The 25,962-nt window shown below is 30.6% G+C and overlaps 3 protein-coding genes and 1 long non-coding RNA gene across 9 annotated transcripts in view; 1 reads left to right on the top strand and 3 right to left on the bottom strand.

Moving 5' to 3' along the window:
* The window catches only part of Dh31-r (Diuretic hormone 31 Receptor), a 98,346-nt gene that overhangs the window by 40,848 nt on the left and 31,536 nt on the right, over positions 1–25,962 (top strand). The window lies entirely within an intron of this gene.
* LOC143906832 (juvenile hormone esterase-like) lies at positions 437–21,934 on the bottom strand. 3 transcript variants are annotated; one of them, XM_077423123.1, is made up of 9 exons: positions 10,435–10,584; positions 9,609–9,805; positions 6,994–7,282; positions 6,425–6,610; positions 5,430–5,632; positions 5,116–5,287; positions 4,202–4,525; positions 3,751–3,895; positions 437–3,630 (listed from the first exon to the last, which is right to left on the bottom strand). In XM_077423123.1, the coding sequence occupies exons 2-9, from the start codon at positions 9,747–9,749 to the stop codon at positions 3,471–3,473; spliced, it is 1,620 nt and encodes a 539-aa protein (XP_077279249.1). In that variant the 5' UTR covers positions 9,750–9,805; positions 10,435–10,584; the 3' UTR covers positions 437–3,470. The 3 variants fall into 3 exon arrangements, with proteins under 3 accessions (XP_077279249.1, XP_077279251.1, XP_077279250.1); XM_077423125.1 differs by having other exon boundaries at positions 9,609–9,767; positions 10,435–10,536; XM_077423124.1 differs by lacking the exons at positions 9,609–9,805; positions 10,435–10,584 and adding an exon at positions 21,767–21,934.
* On the bottom strand, positions 11,270–11,817 carry LOC143906843 (uncharacterized). The gene is made up of 2 exons (XR_013259674.1): positions 11,719–11,817; positions 11,270–11,609 (listed from the first exon to the last, which is right to left on the bottom strand). It is a non-coding gene; the product is annotated as an uncharacterized LOC143906843 (long non-coding RNA).
* Positions 22,689–25,962, bottom strand: part of LOC143906833 (juvenile hormone esterase) — a 5,276-nt gene continuing 2,002 nt past the window's right edge. The window contains exons 3-8 of the mRNA XM_077423126.1: positions 25,394–25,579; positions 24,706–24,917; positions 24,421–24,592; positions 23,515–23,832; positions 23,111–23,255; positions 22,689–23,017 (exon numbers count right to left, since the gene is read on the bottom strand). Coding sequence (XP_077279252.1) covers positions 22,855–23,017; positions 23,111–23,255; positions 23,515–23,832; positions 24,421–24,592; positions 24,706–24,917; positions 25,394–25,579 — 1,196 coding nt within the window. The 3' untranslated portion in view covers positions 22,689–22,854. The remainder of the gene's footprint in view (positions 23,018–23,110; positions 23,256–23,514; positions 23,833–24,420; positions 24,593–24,705; positions 24,918–25,393; positions 25,580–25,962) is intronic.

Raw genomic sequence — 25,962 nt, 5'->3', positions numbered from 1 at the left:
GTGTCGCACGATATAATTCGTGAAAGAACTTGCGAATTCTCTGCTCATAAGTCCCATAAATACATCAAGAGATATGTTTAGCATTCTGGCTCGCCGTTCAACAGTATTATTTTTATCGATGCTAACACGGGGACATATAAATATAATTTAATTATTCGAAATCAATTTATAATCAATTTATAAGGGCTTCGAAGTCGCATACTTTAGAGTAAAAAAAATTCTATTATTTTCTTCGAAATTATTAAATCGTGTATTTTAGAAAAAGATTTTTTAAAGGAGATATTAGAAGGCTTGTTTGAAAAAAGTCATTGTATGCCGCAAAGAACGCATCCATTATTTGCTTTAAAAACGTACCGATAGTAAATAATATAATGCATATTAAATAATATATGTGTAATTGACACAAATGGATACACGCTGTGCAATGCCGTATCTATTTAAATTGCTTTGAAAAAATATTTATTATTTAACTTACATTGCGCATTTACTTCTATAATATTTGTAAAAGACTAAAAATATGCGTATATTTATTTTATTTATCTTATAAAGTCGAACACTAGCAACTCTTATAATATGTGCATTTATTCCTATATACGAGAAACATTTTATGTTTGAAAAACTGAAAAACTTTAGGCATGACGTATCTCCCAAAAAAGAAAACCGATATTTCAATGTTAATGCATATGTGCGTGTGAGTGTATCACTAAAAAAAAACTTGCGCACTAATAGTTTAACTTATACAAAACTATAATAGCTTAACTTATACAAAAATACACTTGCAATTCAATTATCAATTATACAATAACGAAACAAAATAATGTTTATCGTAATAAAATATTATCGCGATGGGGGTACGCGTATAAAATTCACTCGCCATATAGTATTTAGTTTCTTCGACTCGCTTAATTAACAGTTTTCAAGTCGATTTGTCTTCAATAATAACATTCATAAAAATGATTGTATAAAACAGTCGTAATAGTAGGGTCTTGCATTTTTTGGATTTTTTCGATCAATTGATCGTATTTTGCCGATTGTCGGAACGACTCCCGGAACGACGCGGACGTGAACATCATCGCAGCCATAAAACAAGAATACGTATTATCAGCCTCAATGAGGCCTTCCATGATGCTAAACTGGACTTTGAAATCTACGAAGTTTTTGAGAATCTCGGTCATGATCGAGATTAATTGCTTTGATAGCGGCGAGAAGATATTGATCAATTCGGGCAACCGTTGACTGATTCTCAGACCAAAGGATTCCTCGCTTGAAGATTCCATACATTCTTGCAACGTTTTTGCATAGAATAACCGCAAATAAGAGCTCGCATCCTGCATAGGTTACAAGTCAGATGAAAATCTCATTAGCATATAATCGATGACTTGTGATATAATAGACGTGTCCAAATCAAAGCACGTTTGAACGTAGTCAGTGACGTAATCATTTATGAGTGAACGCACAGTTTTGTTGACTAGACAGAAGTGTGAATTCTTAAGAGATTGAGGCACGTTCTCATCATTGACGAAAGATATCTTGCGCAAGACATCGATGAATATTTTAGAACGCGCTGCGTGTTTGTCCATATCCCTTTGGGAAATGTACAATAACAGAATATATCTCGCTTTTTCAGATACATAAGTATTAACGTGGAACAAATATCTTTGAAGTATATTCTCGACAAATTCTTCGGACAGAAGGTTAGAAACATTGCCAAATATTGTGGTTAATTTAAACATTGCCAAATATTCAACCGTATATTTGTTTATCTTCTCGACATCTAATCCCATTTTTTGAAAATTATCTATCGTTTTGAGCCATAGATCAAGATATTTCATGACATATTCGTCGGGGATGTCAGGAAACAGCTTCATTTCCGAAAAGAACCTTTCATCTTCGAGATTCAACGTTGACATAGTTAGACAATATAGGGACTAAGTTTCGGGTTTTAAGGAACAATTTCTGGGCCGCTTCGAATAAAAGTTGTCGTATTGAATAATGGTTCTCGGTCGTCCACGTTTTCTGGTAGAAATCCATAAGCTCGCGCATGGAAGCTATATCAAGTACATTAGCCTAATCTCATGTTTTCGCACGGTTACGCGCATACTCGTCAACTTTTGCGCGATTGATATCACTTTGGGCAAATAAGTCCGCCTACTTACATTCGTTAGTGTCATCAAAGCTATTGACAAGTAATCTCCTGTGCATAATCTAACGACAAGATCGAGAGGCACAGGCGGATTAGAAAGTCTCATGCTCAACGATAAACCTCGCACGAGTTTGTATTTATCCCTGGCATTATCCGAATGACTAATATTTATCGTTGTTTTTGTAGGTGTGAGAGGGTCGATTAATTTTGTTACTACATCACCGTGAAGTAGAATGGCCAGAATAGCCATGCTACGCGATATTTTACTTTTACATTTTTCGTGTACATCATTCATGCAACATTTAGCAAATTTAATAGGTAGGTCTTTATACCAACGTATGGCCCTGATGAAGCGTTGCACCTGTTTGTGATAACAGGCCGCCTTACAAGCTGATAAGTAATTGAACCAATCAAACTGTATCTTTCGTAAGTCTCGTTTTAATAGAGCAAGCGCCGCGCCTGATTTTACTTTCGCGATATCCAGGCCCGACAACGTGTTAAAAGCAGGATGTATCATCTTAGAATTGTACTACGAAAGTTAGTTGCTCCATTGTTAGATGATGCTCTGCCGATGAGCTTGTTAGATGAGCTTGCTTATTTCTTATACTTTTTATTTACCTCCAGGATGGTGAAACAATGTTTCAGTCGAATTTAGAGTTAATTTTTCTATAAAGAAAATATTAACTTATTGGGAATAAAAATGACAGGTATTTTCTAGAAAAAAAAACCTTGACATGAAGTTCTTAGAGTTTAATTCAACGAGAAAGACAATTCTATGTAACGATCAATCAAAATTGCTTTTAAATTTAAAAGAGTTGAATATGCATATAGGTATATTATGAAATACAAAAAAAACTGAATAAGCTGCGATTTGTGCGAGATATACAAAATAATTATAAGAGAATATATGGAAGTGATATATATGCCATATTAATGATACAAAAGCACGAAAAATTTAATACAATACTAAATATAACAAAAAACTTATTTTTTTTTATTTAATTTTTGTTACGATTTTATAGTTAATTTTATCTTGCAAAATCCTCAGTATTTAGTTAAAATTACTTGATTGCATCATTTACTAATACTTTTTAAGTTTAATGATCGTGAAAAATTTCTTGATTTTAATAAGTAATAGTTGAAAAAACATTATAGTCTTCTTATTTCCACTATCTAAAACCGATCCTGAACTTATACAATCGTAGGAGAATAACAATAGTGCTCCCACTTTCCGTTATATAAAATATCTTTGAAAAATAACGAGAGAATATATATTTATAAACGCAAAAGGTACCCGGAGAAACCTAATTTTAACGTAGATAAAATTTTAGCGCCGTAACTTATTTTTCTTCTTTTCCCAATCCCATCTTTCTTCTCCTTTACGGAAGACCTTTATTTGCGAGTTTGTATTGATATTCAAATAATTGTATTTTCCGCTTTGTGAATCGGTCACTGACGACCACAAATTTGTAGCAGGCGTTGGATCCCTAAATCAGATTGAGAGTTAATCATTAATACGCGATACGTAATAAAATTATATTGTCGCGAAAATTAAAAAAATACGTTTAAAATTCGAAAAAAAAACAAAAAAAAAGATATTCTTGTACCCTGTTTTAGCAAAATCTGTCCACATTTGCGTTAAACAATTTATCATCTTATAGTCTTCCGAATCAACTGCAGGTGCTGACCAGCCCAAATCTTTCATCATATAAGGATGAAATAAGTACGCCAATTCCTCGGTATGAGTCACACCTATAAAATATTATCATTTAACCGTTAATTAAAATCTGTAAATTAATCTTCTAAATGCTTTAAAAGACAGATTACTTTTTAAATTAAATTATATAAAACCATTTTTGTTTCTTTAAAATCGTACCTATAGATTTAAAAACTAAGAAATTTAGAAATATTTTGAGTTATTTTATGTTGTAATTGCGATATGTGTAATTACAACATAAAATGATATACATACTCTTTAAAATTAAAAGTCGTTAGATAGTTTTGAAGTAATTACAAAAAAAAGTTGTTAAATAATTTTAAATAAATTAATGATAATACCTGGGGTCTGAACTTTAAATATTTTTCTAAAGGGATTATTTTCACTCTCGTATGAAAATTGATACAGATACGTTGTTTTGTTATCATTATTATTCAATTTTGTCTGAATATCCACCACTTCCATTATGCCACGACAGAAGAATTCGTCGCTGATAAAATCAACGTAATTCATTACAGTTTCCTCTGACACTGCTTTGTCACCAAAATATAAAGATTTCAATTCTTCGATTGTGACTGATATTTTTGATAATGTAGCTAAACATCTGGGCAATATAGTTTTCTTGAAATCGGAATTGATTGTTTCCAGATCCTCTTTGCTTCTGTCTGAAATAATTTTAAAAACATTTTAATATTATTTTCTATATATAAGATTGTTGCGTGATAAAAGTAATGAATATTTCAACAAATCTTTCTTTCAAGCTATAAAATTAATTGATTTAAGCACATTTGTCAAAGAAAATATGTTGTCGAAACGTTATTTAACATTTTTTTTATAGTGTGATCTTATAAAAAGAATGCGACATGAGAGAGATACATTACATAGATAATACGGCATATGATGCCGCAATTAACAATATACATTTATCTCAACACGCTCTACGATAACGAAACTTAACTATAGACAAACGTACAATAAAGTTATCTTGGGACAAAAATGTTCTAGTGATTAATTATGATTCTTATATATGTATTCCAAAATTACGGATTAATAAAATTTACTAACTTTATATAGATGTATGTACATTGTACAATATTATTCGTGAAAATATCATTTAATTGTAAGCAATAAGCATTGACAGTGCATGTTTGCTAAGTCACTTAATACTAATATTATGTTATTTTGAACACAACACATTATATGAAAATTCGAAGCGTTTAAAAATATACTTTATAGAGATAAAAATAAAACTCACGTCCGAAAATGCCACTGCATACAATAAAAGATCCCTCGCAACTGGTAAAACCTAAAAGAAATGGTACTTTAACCTCGCGGCACATAAACGTCTCTGGATCTTCCGGGAAAACTGGATTCGATGATTCGTGATCCAAAGAGGGTGTAAATATCATGCTATATTGTAATAGCTCCTGCGAAAAAAATATTATCAAAGAAAGCATTTTATTCGCATATATATATATATATATATATATATATATATAGATTAAAAATAGCGTGCATACTATAATTTATTGCACTTATATAATTACGATTAAATGTTCAGATAATTACTGATTCCGTCAAGAGAAACTTTCGTTCAGTTTCTATAAGCTTTTTCGCATCGATTGTTTTGAGGAACTCGTAAGCGACTTTCGGATCTGCGGTCGCTTTTCCAAGTTTCTCGGCAAGCCGAAAACCTTTTTCCAAATGTTGTTCGGTAAAAGCCCAAGGACACCTTATGACGCCGCTTTGCGATATCGCTTTATGAAATAAACCTGTAAAACGGTCGTAACAAATTAATTCTATACATCTTGTCATCATAAAATTTTTCTTCTTTCTTTTTGGTAATGTACAAATTATTTGAGAATCAATTCAAGTTTTTTTAACCATTGAGTCCTTAATCTTTGTGATTAATTTTTCATTACTAACAATTTCTCTCTCTCTCTCTCTCTCTCTCTCTCTCTCTCTCTCTCTCTGCCTCGGAAATTTTTTAATTATTTTATAAATTTTAATGTTTTACTAGTATGACTTTGTAATTAAAATTTGAATTATTTATTTAAAAACTACAAATAATTTTTTTTAAATATATTTGATTTGAAATTAACTGAAAGAGAAAAATAAAATGAATTTATTATTTATTTAATACATTTGTAGAGTATATATATTTTTATTTTCCATATCCAAACGTACTACACGGAGAAAATTTTGTATTAAATATTACTATGGTGTCGCGTACTAGCTGCGACCATCGAGGAATATGAGTGAAAATGCTATGGGGATATAAGTTAAAATACTATGTTTATGGTCACAATTACGTTATTTAATTGTTTTTAAAACAATAATTATAGTATTTTAACTTATAATTCCTCGATGATCCGCAGCTAGTGCGACACCATATAATATATTAATATAAAATTTTCTCCGTGTAGTGTTTGTATGTTTTTGTTAATGAAAAATTGCGGTTGAATAATATGAATAAATTCATGTTTAAATGGGATTAGATTGGAAGAATCTAAATTATTGTGAGTGTATCGATAAATCTACTATATCGACAAAATATATTATACCTTTGGCTAATGGAGACAGAGTGAGACAATGTACGAGGGCTCCACCAGCACTTTCACCGAAGATAGTGACATTTTCTGGGTCTCCACCGAATTTTGATATATTTTTCTGGACCCATTGTAACGCCATGATTATATCCTTCAGACCTTGATTACCCGTTGCCACTTTGTTGTAAAGGTTTAGGAAACCTGAAGTTATTAATGCATCTTTTTTTCATAAAGGCGCGCGATTCGTTTAAATAAAAAAAAATGGTTACTTTATGTCCCAAGGAAAAATCGCGCCATAACTTGTTTCTAGTACACTGATCGTATGAGCGGCAAATATAAATATAGTCTTGTATACAAAAAGTAAATAACGTATTGTAAACGTGATATAAATAAATGTAGATTTAACATTTTTTCTTTTATAAATTCATATTTTTGAAATGTTTAACTTTGGGAATGGAAAGGTCTGTAGAGAGAAATCAACGTATCCAAGTGAAATAATCGTTAAAATAGATACAATCTAACCATTTAATATTAAATGCCACAAAATGACACACAATGATTGTATACTGAAACGAATAACGTACCTAGAACGCCTAGTCTATAATTCAAGGTAACCAAAACTACGTCTTTTTGCACGATGTAATCGGGGCCATAAAAGAATGCATCACCGGAACCCGTATAAAAGGCACCGCCGTGTATCCATACCATAACGGTACGTTTTTTCGAGGATTCAATTTTCGTTGTGTACACATTTAAATAGAGACAATCTTCATCGCCCTCAATTTTGCGTGTGAACTCATTCAATTGAACAGCGATATTTCCGTGCTTTGAGGCGTCTCTATCACCGGACCATGGTTCCGCTGGTACCGGATCCTAAATACGTAAAATCTGTTCATGTATAGAATTTTTCAAAATTTGTGCGCACTGTGCGATTCTCTGAGTCAGAAGAAACTACTTTTTTTGTTACGTAAAATTGCGTTTCAGTAGTACGTAAATAAGAACAATTTAAAGCTAATGAATAATTTGTAAATTGCGCATAAATCAGGAACGGCATGCACTCTGGATGGACGTCTATGCTAGTTTATCTTTTTTTTCTGACTATATAATATCTTTAAACTTAATTACTAATTTATATTATCAACAAATTGTTTAACAAATTAAAAGATTAATTTATGTTACAAATAAATTGTTCGAAATCAGTTATTTCTTCGAACGATCGCGCATAAAAATTTGTTGATCGTAATCTTTTTTAGTTTATTAAATTGTTGTTCTAAATAATAGTATTTTATTATTATTATTATTATTTAAATATTGCACCTCGAAAAGAATACTCCCACAACTAAAAAATTCGTGATTGTTAACAAATTTAATTCACGTTCTGTGAATTGTGAGATAACTAACGCAATTACAATTATGATATTTTGTCGTAATGAAACTTATATTTTTTTTTGAAGAGCTTGAAGAGTCAGCTATGATTCACTTGTCAATTCGCTTACAGCGCTATTTATTCAAGAAATCACAACATGATTTACAAGAATAACGACACTTTAGCCCCATGCAGCGGATTTTGCACATAAACTTGTGACACTATTACTGTAGCACATAGGTAACATTTTGGGCGTACTTTTTACGGGCTTAACTCAAAATCGAAATTTTTTAAGTTGTGACGGTATTCTTCTCAGGGTGCGATATGTATAGATAAAGAAAAACCGATTATATAACAAGATTAAATTATAATTGCATAACACAACTGATAAATAGCTGTATCAGTTTTATAAGTAATATTTCAACTTTTTAAAGGTTTTTTCAATTTTTTTTTAATTTTTAAATACTTTTTAGAGCTTCTCTTTTTAAGTCGGTTCTATTTACATATGTATTGATAAAGAAAAAGAGATTATATGGTAAGATTATATATTAATTACATAATACACTTGATAAACAGATATTGTTTATCGGTATCGTTTAATCATAAATTTTTCTAAAAGGGTTGTGACTTTTCGTATTTTTATAATTTTCTTAAAGCGCGATAAGTGATATATAAGCGATAAGCGATCAGAGCTGCGATTCTGTAACTCCTTATGTAGTATCGTTGTCGCCATATTGCCATTGCGCAGCTTTTTTACCACACAGAAAAAAAGAAGTATCAAATCAACACTGCAATAGGGTAGAGCGGGGTCAAAAATAACGCGGGGCGAAAGTAACAACTCAAATATCTATAGTTATAGGCATAGATGTGAATGCGTCTGTTGGTTAACGGATGAAGCTGAACAAGCTATAACGTGTCTCAGAACGCCTGCGGGCTGGGTATTGAGTGGACGTGTGCAATAAATAAAATATGTTTTTGAGGCCGTAAAGTAGTTTTTTCCGACAATCTTAAACTTTTAATATAATATATCCACTGCAAGTAAGTACTTTTTTTTTTAGGTTATATTTGAGTTTCGTTATTCTTGCTTATTATAATAATTATTACTTATTTATTTTTAACATTTTATTATTAAAAATAAGTCAAAGTTCAAAAACATTCGGGACGATTGTAACAACTGTGATTCAAACTAATTTTTATTTGTACTAGTCCTTAAAGACATTGTGTTCCTATCATTTAAAAATATAAGAACAAAAAATGTTTATAATTAAATGAACAAAGTTAATGTTTTCTATAATTGGTATAAAGAAGTTATGTTTTAATAGAATAAGATTTTATTTTACTTCTTTTGTATGAGAATATGAATATTTTAGTTTGTTTTTGTTAATATAAGAGAAATTATTATTTTTTATTGAATAAACATTTTTTATTTTGATTATTTAAAACTGTTACTATCGAGCCCTTAGTGTTACAACCGACCCGGAGTCGGGGGCGATTGTAACATTTTCCCTCGTTTATGTTTTTGATTATAATAATTCTTATTTGGTTTATCACAAGAGTTATAGAAGGATTTCCATAAAGTGAAAAGATCACATTAACTTAGGGTATTAAGAGCTTTTCTTCTACTGTAATAGTTCTTCCACAATCAAGTTCTAAAGTCAAATTGTTACTTTTGACCCCGCTCTACCCTATACCTGCGCACAACTGTCGTTATGAGTACATAAACGACAGCATAACGAGTTACAGACGAGAATCGCATTTTAGTTAGACTAAAACTAAAATTAATTTATCTCTTTTTCTCTGAAAATGCATGCATAATAATATAACTTTACGTACTTTGAATCTAAGTTCTCCAATTGGCGGTTTCGCATAAGGTATTCCTCGAAAGGCGGTGTAGTAGTCACCGTAAACACCTTTTTCTACGATACCAATTAATTTTCCCTCGTGCACGCATATTTCGACTCTGCTGTTGTCCATGTTGGATACGCTGGAATACTGAGACCAGCGGACCGACAAACAGCGTATTTATTGATCTGTGTTGCGTAGAAGTGTTTGTGAAAATGTCAATAATTTCAAGAAACAAGTGAGATTAGAATCGAGTATGTTGATAAAGTTCTATTAATTAATATTTATAATAGCCTATATACGCCGATGATCTTATATCATTTATGTACGCTTTTCTTTATTAGTAACGACTTCCCTTTCCATAAGCGATGCAATACTTTTGACCGGTACTGTATGTTGTCATTCGACTAGCGGAAAGTCAAATCGATGCGGGATCGACGCTCGCGGTAAATATTTTGGTAACGGAAAATTTCACGTGGAGAATGCACGTTACGCGGTTAGAATATTACCGTTCTCGAAATGCACGAAGCGCGATTTACGAGCGTGCGATGCACAACCGAGACCTAGTCGACCAAGTCCACCCGCAAAAACGGAAGACCGTTTCTTTATCAGCTGCGCGACAGATCGGCTCTGTCTTTGGCCGAATACGGCACGTAACTTGATATGTATCCGTGTACAATGTATCTCACGCACGCATCCAAAACCGGCTAGATTTAAATTGGATCTCATCGAATTCCGGTCGATTGTATAATGTTTTATATAATGGTCTCTTCCGCGAAATTTGCACCGTGATATCGTGGCTCACGTTTCTTCTTACCTGTTCACTTCGACCGGAGGATTCACGAAACGATCGATCAGCGATGTGCTCGAACTTGCCAAAGAACTGTACAAAGGCGAAGGAACGACCCAGGAGCGACAGCCTCGAATGAGAAACGCATGCGCCTTGTGTTTCACACGCGAGGCCCGACGACGTGTCAAAAGCAGTGATGTATCATCTTAGAATTGTACTTATACGAAAGTTAGTTGCTCCATTGTTAGATGATGCTTTGAGCTTGCTTATTTCTTACTTTTAATTTACCTCTCAGACATCTTATACGACATATACGACAATGACGGTAAGGCTGATGAAGCAATGTTTCAGTCGAATTTAGAGTTAATTTGTCTATAAAAAAAATATTAACTTATATGGGAAAAGAAATGACAGGTATTTTCTAGAAAAAAAACCTTGACATGAAGTTCTTAGAGTTTAATTCAACGAGAAAGACAATTCTATGTAACGATCAATCAAAATTGCTTTTGAATTTAAAAGAGTTGAATATGCATAGGTATATATTATAAAATACAAAAAAAAACTGAATAAGCTGCGATCTGTGCAGGATATACAAAATAAATATAAGAGAATATATGGAAGTAATATATATGCCATATTAATGATACAAAAACACGAAAAATTTAATACACTACTAAATATAACAATATATTTTATTTTTTTGTAATTTCATTTCCGTTACGATTTTATAGTTAATTTTATCTTGTGGAATTCTCAGTATTTAGTTAAAATTACTTGAAATTTAGCGACAAATATATTGCATGACTTACTAATACTTTTTAAGTTTAATAATCGTGAAAAATTTATTGATTTTAATAAGTCATATAGTTCAAAAAACATTATAGTCTCTTTATTTCCACTAACTAAAACCGATCCTGAATTCAAAGGGAATAACAATAGTGCTCACATTCCGTTACATAAAATATCTTTGAAAAATAACGAGAGAGAATATTTATAAACGCAAAAGGTCCCGGAGAAACCTAATTTTAACGTAGATAAAACTTTAGCGCCGTAACTTATTTTTCTTCTTTTCCCAATCCCATCTTTCTTCTCCTTTACGGAAAACCTTTGTTTGCGAGTTTGTATCGATATTCAGATAATTGTATTTTTCGCTTTGTGAATCGGTCACTGATAACCACAAATTTGTAGTAGGCGTTGGATTCCTTAATCAGATTGAGAGTTAATCATTAATACGCGATACGTAATAAAATTATAATGTCGCGAAAATAAAAAAAATACGTTTAAAATTCGAAAAAAAAGATATTCTCGTACCCTGTTTTAGCAAAATCTGTCCACATTTGCGTTAAACAATTTATCATCTTATAGTCTTCCGAATCAACTGCAGGTGCTGACAAGCCCAAATCTTTCATCATATACCCGAGTCAAAATTTAACCCTCCGAATACCCTGCGTTTACTCGAAATCCTTTGAAAGAGCATATGCCGCCGTACTGTGCACCCTGCTTATAACCTATTTGGACTCTACTTTCAGATTTTGTCATGAAAAGATCACTCCTGGGAACCTCCTCAAACTTCCTCTAACTATGATCGAACCTCCATTTAATCTCGTTACAATTCATGGCTTGTGCGATGACTTCACGTACCCTTCGTAGGGCGTCCTAATGTTCCGCGCTCACTCCGCAGACTCTCCGTACGCGTCCTAATGTTCCGCGCTCACTTCGCAGACTCTCCGTACGCGTTTCATGTGTGCTCTCCGTTCACCCTCCCCTACAATTCGACGTAGGCATCTATTTCCCGTGAGCCTCCGTGTACCCTCTGTAGAACCTTCGAATACTTTTTTCTAAAACTTCGATTAGAGGCCTCCGTACACTCTATTCCCGTAAGCCTCCGTGTATCCTCTGTAGAACCTATAATTGTCTATATGTTGCCGACCCATAAAAGTAAAACGTTCCCAAAATATTAAGAGAGAAATTTATTCATCATCTGCAATAATATATGATAAATGGCGTGTCTCCGTGCCAAAAAACAGGTCAGTTCCGCTATAAAAAAGATTACGTTGCAATGACAAGTTTGAACATTTAAGATAAAAATTTTCAAAATTTCAAACAAAATATAATGTTGTATAAGATCACTGAATATATAGACCTTTTATGTATTATTTAAATCATAGTAACACGGCAGGCAACTCGTTTTTATGTTTTATAATTGTATTTTATATCATATTTTACATTATGTGTCAATATACAATCATGTGTCAATAGATAAGTCAATCAAAAGAATGTGATTATATAAATGCCACTTATACCGACGAAGCACGCGGACGGTTATGATAAGAAAGAAAGACGCGGTAATTGTTTACACTTTACGCCGTTGAGCCCGCTTGCGCGCGTGCCGCGCGTGGCGCGGAAAAGTGCGTTTTGACAAATGATAGACCGCCGCGCGCGGCACCATATAGCCCAGCCAGCCCAGCGTGTGTTGCTGTTGCTATACGTGCCCTTTGCCAAGACCTCCAGTGATACCGGAATATTCGATCCTCGGGCGCCGGTGATGAGCTCTATCGCAACGACACAGTCGCACGCCGTCCACGTAAGAGAAACAGGAATTTTCTCAGAATAAATTGGTATTCAGCTGCATGGTACGAACTTTTGGCTCGGGTCAGTTTTATTGTAGCTGGCGGGCATTTCACGCATACTCGCTATATATGTCCTAAGAAAGGACATCGCACCAGCTAAGGTAAGTGAAAGTTATATTAAGAATTGAGTGTCCCTCGGATACAATAGTGACAGCAAAATATTATACGCTACAACATTGTACAGATCGAATGGGTTTTCCAAACTTTAAAACACAGTTTTATCCTTGTTAGATAGTGACAATCATTAACAATTCGAAATCACATTATCATAATTGGTAGGACACCCGCACAAATTGTGGGGGGTTTAGGTTGAATTTGGGGAGGGAATTTTTGCAATAATTTCTTTCTAAAATTTGTTTTAATTTAATTTGTTTTAAAATATAAAAGAAAAAAAAAAATTTTTTTTAAAGTTAAAAAAACCCTTGGGGCGCGCATTACTGATTGGGGAATTTTTTTATACCCCCAAAAGTTGAGTCGAAAAAAAAATTTTGTTACAAAAAAAAAAAAAAAAAAAATTTAAAAAATTTTAAAAATTAAACAATTGTTGAAATTTTTTTTGCGTTTCCATTTCAAAAATCTCCCGGAAAGACAAGGTAAATTTTTTTTTAAATTATTGTTTTGCTATTTTTTTTGTAAGTTTTTATAAGATATGTAATTTGACCCAAAATTTTTGGTGAAATATATCTGAACGAACTTTTATTTTTATGAGGGATCAAAGTGAATATTATGGAAAAAAATTAAAGTTTTGGACCAAAAACATCAAACTTGTCAAACACTGGCCTTCCCGTTTTGGCATGCAAAGATCGAGGAATGGAAAAAATTTGCCTTATTTTGTGAAAAAGGGGGGGGGGGGGGCAAAAAGATGGACCCCCGGGATCGATGCCCATTTTATAAGCCTTTACTGTGAGTATTTTGGACATATATGTTACAAAAAAGTTTTTTTCAACGTAAAATGGGTTTGAGGGGACAAATTAAAAATCAACAAAAAAAAACAAGTAAATCAATTTTTTAAGATCAATGAAATTTTTGCCATTTCTTTAAATAAAAAATTTTCACATGAAAATTTTTCCCCCAAAAATTAAAAAGTGGAAGAAAAATTCACCCCAAAAAACCCAACCCCAACAAGGGGGAAAAAAAAAAAAAAAAAGATTTCCAAATTTTTTTTAAATTAATTTTTTTTAAAAAGGTTAAAATAAAAATTTTTGGGGGGAAATTTTTTAAAAACAGTATTAAAAAAAAATTTAAAAAAAACCCCCGGGGGCTCCCAAATTTTTTGGGGTTGGGAAATTAATTCCCAAAAAAAATTTGGGGGGGTTTGGGGAAATCTATTTCGAGGGTTTTTTTAAAAATTTTCTGGTTTTTTAAAAAAAAAATATAAAAAAAAAAAAATAAAATATCTCGTAAATAATTTTTTTTTTTAACTTTATTTAAATACTTTAATTTCCCCCAAAAAAAAGAAGGAAAAAATTTATTATGTAAAAAAATTTAAAATTTTCCCTTAAAAAAAAAAACGACAATTTATTGACTTTCAAAATATTTTAAATTTTATTATATTAAATAGTTATATTAATTTATATTTTTGTTCAAAACATTATGAAGGATCTTATTTATTTACGCCCCATTAAATTTTTATTTTTCCCCTTTTTTTTTTATTATTTTCGATTTTATGGAAAAAATTTTTCCCGGGGGTTTTACCGAGAACCCTTTTTAGACCCTAACATTTTGATTTAAAATTTTCCCGGTAGCCCAAAGGTTTACGTTTTAAAAACGTCGTCATTTGACATTTCTTGCATCTGGGGATCCCACCTCGAGGGGCGATATAGGAAAAAAAGGCTCGAATTTAAACGCGTACTAATAAGGGTTTATTTTTTTTGAAATTTAGGGAAATTTGAGAAAGTACTTAAGCCTGCGGTTTGTTTTTTTCTTTATTTAAAACACGTAAAAGTGTATTATAGATTTATTTTCCCAATAGTTCCCAAAGTGAATAAACGAAAGCCTAAGACTTCTCGAATACTGAATTTCAACAACAAGAAACATTATTTTTAGTACGCGCTTTTCGAGCCCTTTTTTAAACTATATCGCAGCCACGAGGGGGAGGATACCCCGGTAGCAGAGTGATTGGTTTAAAAGACGGGCGTCTTTTAAAAAACATCTTGCGACCGGGGGAAATTTTATCCCACAAAAGGTTTGGGTATAAAAAGGGGGGTTTTCGGGGACCCTTTGAGAAAGGTTTAAGAGGTACACGGAGGCTTACGGGGAAAAGAGTGTACGGGGGCTCTATCGAGGGGTTTTGGGAAAAAAAAAGTGCTGAGAGTCTAAGGGGGTATTTCGAGGTTTTTTCCAGCCAGCGACGTGAATTTTGCGAATTGTAGGGAGGGGGAACGGGAGAGCGCCAGACTTCCGTAAACCCCCTTTGAAGTTAAATGGGTAAAAAATGCCCCTTTTAGAAGTGGGCCGGAAAGGGTCGGGGGACATTTGACAAATGCTTTTTACGTGGGCCCTCCGTTCATTCCGTTCAAGGGGAGTGTTTCGATCGCAAACTCGGGCGTTTCGGAGGGGCATTTTGGGCGGGGGGTTAAGGATTTAAAAAAAGTTTCGCCCAAATTTCCCCGGGAAAGAGTTCCAAAACCCATAAAAAAATTAAATTATTAACCGTTTTAATTTTAAAACTATAAAATTTTAAAACTTCTAAATGCCTTTTAAAAAAAACCCTATTATTTTTTAAATTAAATTATTAAAAAAAAAACCATTTTTTTTCCCTTTAAAAAAACAACCTACAGATTTAAAAACCCAAAAAAATTTTGAAATCTTAGAGGGTTATTTTATGTTGTAATTTCGAAAATAAAATTTAAAAACATACTCTCAAAAAATTTCAAATTGTTTTTAAAAAGTTTTAAATGAATTTTAAAAAAAGATAATACCCGGCATTGAACTTTTTAAAAATTTTTTAAAGGGGTTGTTTTCACTCTTTGTAGGGAAAATTTAACAGATTAATCGCCTTTTTTATTTATTTTTATTTAACTTTGGGTTTAAATAAACCCCCTTCCTTATGCCCACGAAAGGGAAAAATTGTCGATGATAAAACAACGGGAACATTAGATTTTTTTTTACATGGTTGTCCCAAAAAAAAGGTTTAATTTTCGATTTGTGATTGATATTTTTGATAAGGAGATAAAAACTGGGGAATTAGTTTTTTTGAAAACGGAATTTACGGTTTTTAAGATCCCCTTTGATTTTAATTTTCCCCCGGGAAAAAAATTTTAAAAAAAAGTTTTTTTATTATTTCAATATAAGATTTTTGCGTTGGGGGAAAAATAAGGGTTTTTGTAACAAATCTTTTTTTCCAAAACTAAAAAAAAAAAATGGAATTTTTAAATACATTTGCCAAAAAAAAATTTTGTTTTCCAAAAAAAAGAAATTTTAAAATTTTAAAATATGTGTGGCTGATAACGAAAAAGTAAAAATATAGACAAAAAGTACAATTTAAAGTTATCTTGGAACAAAAAATTTTTTAACAAAATTTTAAATTTTGTTTTTATATCTAGTATCCCAAAAAAAAAGGATTAATAAAAAATTTTCTAAAATTTATATAAATTTTAGGGACAATATTATTCGTGAAAATTTTTTTTAAAATTTTTAAACCCTTTAAGGGATGTTTTCTAGGTCACCCAATAATACTAAAAAATTTTGTTAATTTGGGAAAAAAAACACATTGTACGAAAATTTGGAGCGAAAATTTAAAAAAATAATTTATAGAGGGTAAAAATAAAAAATCACGTTTCCCTTTTAAAAATACTGCCTATAATAAAAAATCCCTCGCAACTGGTTTAAAAACCCAAAAGAAATGGTTTTCTTTTAACCCCCCGGGCCCCATAAAAAGTTTTTGGATTTCCGGGAAAAAAGGATTCGATGATTGTGATCCAAAAAGGGGGGGTTTAAATCAAGCCGAATTGTTTCCCCTCCTCGAAAAAAATATGGGAAAAAAAAGTATTTTTTTTTCGCCCCCAGGAAATTTAAAAAAAATAGCTGCATACATAAATTTTTTGCATCGTATATTTAAATTTTGATTAAAAGTTCAGATTTAAATTTCTGATTTTGTAAAAAGAAAAATTCCGTTCAGTCTCTATAAGCTTTTTTGCATTTGATTGTTTTGAGGAATGTAAAACGAAATTTCGGATTGCGGTTTGCTTTACCAAGTTTTTTTGGCGGCCCAAAACCTTTGGGGTGAATTGTTGTTGTTCGGTTTAAAAAACCCAAAGGGGGACCTTATGACGCCGCTTTGCGATATCGCTTTATGAAAAAAACCCCTTTAAAAAAGGTCGGGGAAAAAAATTAATTCGTACACTTGTCATTAAAAAAATCTTTTTTTTTTTTTTGCAATATACAAATTTTTTTAAGGATAAATTAAAATTTTTTTAAAATTAAAATTGAGCCCTTTAAATTTTTTGGTAATTTTTTTTACATTACGGGTAATTTTTTTTTTCTTTCTCTCTTTCTTTCTTTCTTTTTTTCTCCTCTCTCCTCTCCCTCCCCCCCTGCCCCTCTCCCCCCCCTCTTCTACCTCTCCCGTCCCCCGGGGCCCCTCCCCCTCTCCCTCTCTCTCTGGGAAAACCTCCCTCCCTTCTCTCCTCCCCTCTTTCTCTTACCCCCACCCCTCTCCCTCTCTTTCTTTTTTTTTTCCCTCTTTTCCTGGGGAAATTTTTGTTAGTTTTTTTTAAAAATTTTTAAATGTTTTACTAAATTGATTTTGTAATTAAAATTTTGAATGATTTTTTAAAAAATTTCAAAAAATTAATTTTTTATTATATTCTTTTTAAAATTTAAAAATAAAAGAAAAAAAGAAAAATGAATTTTTCTTTTTTAATTGTTTTTATATTAGAGAAATTTTATTTTTCCCTATCCAAACGTATACTGCTTTTGGGGTATGTTTTTTTTAATAAAAAAAACCCCGCTTTTTGAATATTGAATAAATTCATGTTTAAAAAATTGGGATTAGTTTGGGAAGAACAAAATTTTTATTGTGAGTGAAATCGATAAATCTCTAAAATCGCCCAAAAATATTTATCCCTTTTGGGCTAATGGAGACAGAGTGAGACAATGTAACGAGGGCTCCACCACCCTTTTTTAAACCCGAAAAATGGAATTTTTTTGGTTTCCTCCAAAACCAAATTTTGATATTTTTTTTTTTCGGGCCCCATTGTAACCCCCCATGATTAAAACCCTTTCCCCCAAAACCCTTGATTCCCCTTTGCCACTTTTTTTTGAAAAGGTTTGGGAAAAACCTGAAGTTATTAAGGGCTTTTTTTTTTCATAAAGGGGGCGCGATTCGTTTAAAAAAAATAAAAAAATGGTTATTTTTTATGCCCCCAAAAAAAATCCCCCATAACTTGTTTTTTTTAGTAAACTGATCGAAATGAGGGGAAAAATATAATAGTCTTGTATAAAAAAAAAATAGCGTATTTTAAAGGGAAAAAAAAAAAAAATTTTTTTTTTTTTTTTTTAAATTTATATTTTTGAAATGTTTAACCTTTGGGAAAAAGGGAAAAAAAAAAGTAAAAAAATTTTTAAAAAAATTTTTTTAAACCCCCTTTTTTTTTCCCAAAAAAAAAAAAAAATAACCCCCAAACCCCGCCCATTTAAAAAAAACCAAATTTTTTTTTTCCCCCCCAAAAAAAAAAAAAAAAACCCCCAAAAAACCCAAAAAAAAAACCTTTTCCATAAAAAATTTTTTTTTTGGGTCAATTTTTTTTGTTTTTAAAAAAAATCTTCAATCGCCCCCCGGGAAAAAAACCCCCAAAAAAAAAAGGGGAAAAAAAAAGGGGGGGGGCCCCGGGGGGGCCCCGGGGGGGTGAAAAAAAAAAAAAAAAAAAAAAAAGGGGGAATTTTGGGAAAACCGAAAAAAGGGGGGAAAAAAAAAGGGGGGGGAAAAATTAAAAAAAAAAAATTTAAAAATTTTAAAAAGGAAAAAGGAAAGGGGGGGGGGGGGGGTGGGGGAAAAAATTTTTTGGGGAAAAAAAAAAAAAAAAAAAAAAAAAAAAAAATTTTTTAAAAAAAAAAAAAGGGAAAACAAAAAAATTTTTTTAAAAAATTTTTTTAAAAAAAAACCCAAAAAAAAAGGGGGGTTTTTTTTTAAAAAAAAAAAAAATTTTTTTTTTTTTTTTTTTTTTTAAAAAAGGTTTTTTGGGGGGCGAAAATTTTTTGGAAAAAAATTTTTCCTTTTTTTTAAAAAAAAAAAAAATTTTTTTTAAATTTTTTTTAAATTTCGAATTTCCTTTGAAAATTTTTTTTTTTTTTTTTTGGGGGGTTTTTTTAAAAAAAAAAATTTTAAAAAAAAAATTTGTTAAAGGAAAAAAAAGTTAAAAAAAAACCTTTTTTTCCCCCCCCCCTTTTTTTTTTTTTTTTTAAAAAAATTTTTTTTTTAATTTTCAAAGGGAAAAATTTTTTGGGTTAATTTTTTTCCAAAAATTTTTTTTTTTTTTTCCGGGCAAAAAATAAAAAAAAAAATTTTTTTTTTTTTAAATTTTTTTTAAAAAAAAAAAAAATTTTTTTTTTTTTTTTTTTAAAAAAAATTTTTTTAAAAAATTTTTTTTTTTTTAATAATTTTTTTTTTTTAAAAAATTTTTTAGTTAAAAAATAAAATTAAATTTTTTGTAAATTTATTTTTTTTTTAAAAATTTTTTTAAAAAAAAAAATTTTTTTTTAAAATTTAATTTTTAAAAATAAAAATTTTTTAAAATTTTTTTTTTCCCCAAAAAGGGGCCCTTTTTTTTAAATTTTTTTAAAGGGGGGGGTTTTTGGGTTTTAAAAAAAAAAATTTTTAAAATTTTTTTTTTTTTTAAAAAAAAAACAAAAAAAAAATTAAAAATTTCCCAAATTTTTAAAAAACTTAAAATAGTTTTTTTTTTTTTTCCCCCCTTTTTTAAAAAAAAAATTTTTTTTAAAATTTTTTAAATTTTAAAAAATTTTTTGGGGTTTTTAAAAAAAAAAAAAAAATTTAATTTTAAAAAAAAACCCTTTTTTAAAAAAAAAATTTTTTTTAAAAAAAAAAAATTAAAATTTTAAAAATTTTTTTTTTGGGTTTTTTTTAAATTTTTTTTTCCCCCCGGGGGTTTAAAAAAGGATTTTTTTTAAAAAAAAAAAATTAAAAAAAAAAAACCCTTTTTTTTTAAAAAAATTGTTCAAGAAATCACAACATAACTGTTTACAAGAATAATGACACTTTAGCCCCATGCATGCAGCGGATTTCGCATATAAACTTGTGACACTATTGTAGCACATAGGTAACATTTTGGGCGTACTTTTTATGGGCTTAACTTAAAATCGAAATTTTTTAAGACGGTATTTTTCTCAGGGTGCGATATGTATAGATAAAGAAAAACGATTATATAACAAGATTATATAATAATTGCATAACTGGCATAACACAACTGATAAATAGCTTTATCAGTGTCGTTTAATCGTATTTTTCTCTAAAAGAGTTGATTTTTCGTATTTTTCTAATCTCCTTATACGGCATGATAAGCGATTAGTTGAGCCAAAACTAAAATTAATTAATATTTTATATTATTATATTATTTTTACATATGTATAGATAAAGAAGAAGAGATTATATAATAAGATTATATAATAATTACATAATATACTTGATAAACAGATATCGTTTATCGGCATCGTTTAATCATAATTATCTGTAAAAGAGAGTTGTGACTTTCGTATTTTTTAAATTTTCTTAAAGCGCGATAAGCGATAAGCAATCAGAGCTGCAATGCGATTCTGTAACTCCTTATGCAGTATCGTTATCGTTATATTGTCATTATGCAGCTTTTTTACCACACAGAAAAAAAAGAAGTATCAAATCAACCCTGATATACTTATATATACGTAAGAATATATAATCTTGAAATAAGATTTTCTTACGTTGAACGAAGAAAAACTTGCTTGAATGAAGTAATTTATATAGTTAAACGAAGTTCTACATGTGGTTCAATTAACAAGTAAGAAAAAAAACTTGAAATAAAAGTTGAAATTCTTATATAAGAAGATTATATATTTTTGTGTATATATAGAAATATATCAGTGTTGATTTGATACTTCTTTTTTTCTGTGCATATGTATATAGTACCTATACCTGCGCAACTGTCGTTATGAGTACATAAACGACAGCATAACGAGTTACAGACGAGAATCGCACTACAGTTAGACTAAAACTAAAACCCCTGATAGCACTTTAATTGAAGCAACAGCTTTTTTTTCTCAGTGTATGTATTATAATAATACGTATACACGGTAATTAATATTGAGTTGCCTAAGATCTAAACTCTTAGACCGAAAACAGCTTGTATCTTATTCGAAAATTTATATTTCTTTTTGAAATTTTATTATTATTTTAATTTTGTGTTCTGTGGGGGGCTTTGCTTCCCACACCCCCCATTGCACCAGGGACTTTGCCCCTGGACCCCCATCACTATATATTTCACTTTCTATTTAACGATACGCGCGTATATAAACTGTACGAATGGACCAGTTTATACGCACGAATGCACCAAACGCACTCACTCTACAGGCATTCAGAAGTCGAACATTTTCGTAAAGGTGTTGTGAAAAATATCGTGTGCACCTTGGGTCGAAAACTTTTTCACACTCGTCTGAAAAACGCTGCTTTCTTCTCTTAGTGCACAATATACTATTATCTCTTTCTGAAAATGCATTCATAATAGAATTTTACGTACTTTGAATCTAAGTTCTCCAATTGGCGGTTTTGCATATGGTATTCCTCGAAAGGCGGTGTAGTAGTCACCGTAAACACCTTTTTCTACAATACCAATTAACTTTCCCTCGTGCACGCATATTTCGACTTTGCTGTTGTCCATGTTGAATACGCTGGAATACTGACGAGCGGACTGACAAACAGCGTATTTATTGATCTGAGTTGCGTAGATGTGTTTGTGAAGATATCAATAATTGTAAGAAACAAGTGAGATTAGAATCGAGTATGTTGATCAAGTTTTATTTATAGCCTACGCCGATGATTAATATTTTACGTAATGCACGCGTCAGCACATAAACATGTGATGCACATAAACTTGCATTATCTCTTTTGCTATATTTCTCAGTGTACAACTGTGAAAACTCGTTATGCGTTTTGCTATTCCAAATGTGCAAGGAATATGAAGAAATGCTCCCCGATGCACTGTAAATGTAAATTAACTCACAGAATTGTACAAATATAATTATAGAAAAGATAAATTCTTCTTACTGAGCACACACAGAATTGAAATTTGCATAATAGTTGGTTGAAATCACTTGTAAATTTAACACACAAATTTTGAAGAAGAAAAGAATAGAATATATTTAAAACATATATAAATATAAAAAATATTTTAGAATGGACGTAAATATACAGTATTATTTTTTATGAATTTATAATTACATTTAATTCTTAACGAAAAGATCGAGATTTTCCGTTATAATTTTTCAATAATTTTTCATTATATTTTCACTATATTTGCAAGTAAGCCTCAAATTAATATGTATTAAATCAAGACGAAGCTCACTTTATAAAGTTACATAATAATGTTCCACGATTTATTTGTATATTTCAACTTTATTTTGATCAATATAACATTTTCGGTAACAAAAATCGATTTCAAATTGTACATAGAAAAGAATATCTATTAATATGTCCATACATTGTAAATTCTTTAACAATACTGGGTATAACATATTTATCACAAATTAAGAAATAATTATCATAAATGAAATTAATAGAAATTAAAAAACATATAATTTTAATGTCAATATTTTAGCAGACAGAATCTTATAATTTGTGTTTCATATTCTTCCAATCGCAGCGCTGTTCTCCTTTACGAATGATTTCCATCCGAGGTTCAATATCAATATTTAAATAATCGTATACATCTCCGTGCTTTAATGGAGTCCATTTAATCGGATTCAAATCCGTAATAGCAGGCGTTGGATCTCTATAAATTGAAAATTTAAAATTAAATATATATAGGATTAATACAATTATAAAATTTCCGTAACGGTAAAAAAAGAAATTAAGTTTATTGTACCCTGTTTTAGCAAAATTCGTCCACATCTGCGTTAAGCGGTCTATCACTTTATAGTCTTTCGAATTAAGAGCAGGTGGTGGTAAATTGAACTCTTTCATCATATGAGGATGAAATAAATAAAATATATCTTCGCCATGAGCCACTCCTAAAATAATGTCATATATAATTAAATAGATCAATTTTGAAAACGCAAACTGAATTTTCTTAAAGTAATTAATGTTTTGTTTAAATATCGCAAAATAATCTTTAATCTTTTGAAGTCAAATATTTTTAAATGTTTGATTTCTTAAAATAATATTTAGAAAATCAGAGTTGTTTGTTAACAATAAATCATGATAAATGTACTCGTATTTCTTAGAGGATTAAAGGCTTTTGTGTGGTTTTAAGTAAAATAGCAACGTTACCTGGAAGCGTAACGTTCATTATTTTTTTTGCGGGGGAGGTTTTACTTTCATATGAAAGTTTATACAAATATGTTGGCGTGTAACCACCAGAACTCATTTGGATATCGATCACTTCCATGGTACCACGGTAGAATAAGGCATCTCCAAGAAAATCAGCGTAATTTATTAGAGTTTCTTCTGATATTGCTTTATTACCAAAATATAAAAATCGTAATTCTTCAACCGTGATCGGTATCTTTGGCAATGCAGATAAAACTCCGGGCATCATAGTCTTTTTAAAATCGGAATTGACTTGTTTAAGAGCTTCCTTGCTTATTTCTGAAATTTAAATAAAACTATATTACTTTTAACGATTACACAAGCATAGCATATTAGCAAATAGATAATATTTTAGACACTTATTTGCTAAGAAAATAATTTACTTCGCTAAAGAAAAAATCTGTTTGCGTGAAAAAATATTATATTCTATTATTTCTCCGATATGGCTCGTTAAGAAAAATATGACATGTGCGTAACATTGATGATACTGAAAAATAAAACAAAAACGAGCAATATCTAACTGTTGTAAGATTTAATTATAAACGTATGTACGAAGCATATGTTAAAATTAACGTTATTTTAGAACAAAGATGATTATATTTTTTGACGCATAATTTTTTAATTACAATTAATAAAAAATTCTAATTTATTAACACTTCAATTTTGTTTATAGTATTATCCATAATTAATATTTGTTTATATTGATTTGTTAATATTGATAGAGCATACCTATACGATACATACACTACACGTATACATACATATAATATCAATGTGTATTATTCATAGTAGGTCACGTAATATGAAAATTCATGCGCTACAGTGGCTGGAGATATATTTAGCGAACGCGCATGCAAATGCACTTACGTCCGACAAGTGTACTGCTTATGAGAAAAGACCCTTCGCAACTGGTATTTCCTAAAAGGAATGGCACTTTAACTCCGCGGTGTATCAACTTGCATGGGTGTTCCGGAAAGAATGGATTCGGTGACTCGTAATCTAAACTGGGTGTAAACATTATAGTATGTTGTAGACGATCCTGCAAAAAAGTATTATTAGTTAAAATATTTCGTACCACCTGTTCACATAATCAATTGCGCTTGTATAAAGTATAATTTAATAAAATATTGATATATATATATATATATTTACCGTTTGCGTGGCAAGAAACTTGTGTGCGGTTTTTATAAGTTTTTTCGCGTCAATTGTTTTAAGAAACTCGTAGGCGACTTTCGGGTCTGATGTCGCTTTTCCAAGTTTCTCGGCAAGTTGAAAACTTCTGTTCATCGCTTTGTTCGTCCACTCAGTCAAGGCCCAAGGATTTGCGGCAACGCCGCTTTGTGATATCGCTTTATGAAATAAACCTGTAAAGTGCAGTCTTTAGTTTAATATATTAATTAATTGTCATAAAATCTTATTCGATAAATATTCCTTTAATCACTATTTTGTGGATCACTTTAGAATTGATTTTATTTTTGAGAAAATATTTTAGGAAAAATTAGTAGTTATTTCCTATAACTTTCAAATTTTAATTTATCGTTAACATTGAAATCAAAATTTCAAAAGTTTTAAATAAAAACTTTTTTAAATATCTTCTATACTTACTTAAAATTGATTTTATAGCAATTTTGTTATTCAGTTAAGAGAGAGAGAGAGAGGGGGGGGAGGAGAGAGAGCGACTTGGGCAAACAACTCTTTTTCTTTTATCTTAAAACGTATCAATTTTGAACGTTTTCGTTGAGGACAAATCGAGTTTAAAATGACTAATGAGTCTTTGAATGTTAAATACGATGAAATTTACAGATTTTATATCATTGCGTATCAAGTGCATAAGTTGCACCTTTGCCTAACGGAGACAGAGTTAGATAATGCACGATAGCTCCACCAGCACTTTCGCCAAAAATAGTGATGTTTTTCGGATCTCCTCCGAATTGTGATATATTTCTCTGGACCCATTGTAATGCCATAACCACATCCTTTAGACCTTGATTACCCGCTGCTACTTTGTCATTGAGATTCAGGAAACCTGAAGTAATTATTTGCAAACTCGATTAATCAAAATTAAGAGTAGATGGTTAATATACATCTAATAGTAAAATTTACATCAATGGTATAATATTTATGTTAAGAAACATTTTTGCTGCGTCAAATGACGCAAAGATAGATAATATCAACAACATAAATATGAATCTGTGTAGCATTGTACTTATACATATCAGTACCTTATACATATGTAGCTAGGTACAATGCTACAAAATATCAAGCTGTCTTTAAAATATGGGTTATCTTAAAAAGAAAATCAGTGTACAAAACGATTTCTTTGAAAAAAAGAAGTTTAAGATCTAAAAATGTTGATTCTAAAAAACTGCGAGACGTAAATGTCGCACAATTTCGTATTGAGCTAACATG

Source organism: Temnothorax americanus, unplaced genomic scaffold, assembly GCF_048541705.1.
Source record: "Temnothorax americanus isolate GAGA-0224 unplaced genomic scaffold, ASM4854170v1 Scaffold77, whole genome shotgun sequence".
Classification (NCBI taxonomy): Eukaryota; Metazoa; Arthropoda; class Insecta; order Hymenoptera; family Formicidae; genus Temnothorax; species Temnothorax americanus.
Note: the sequence above shows the minus strand (reverse complement) of the source record. Positions and strands in the feature narration are given on the sequence as shown.

Excerpts from the sequence above, each read along its gene's own strand:
- LOC143906832 (XM_077423124.1), bottom strand. The coding sequence starts at position 21,907 with ATGGACAACAGCAAAGTCGAAATATGCGTGCACGAGGGAAAGTTAATT. Across the intron at positions 5,633-6,424 it reads TCTGTCTCCATTAGCCAAAG|GTTTATTTCATAAAGCGATA; the intron begins GTATAATATATT and ends ACCGTTTTACAG. Across the intron at positions 3,896-4,201 it reads ATTTAAAGTTCAGACCCCAG|GTGTGACTCATACCGAGGAA; the intron begins GTATTATCATTA and ends AATATTTTATAG.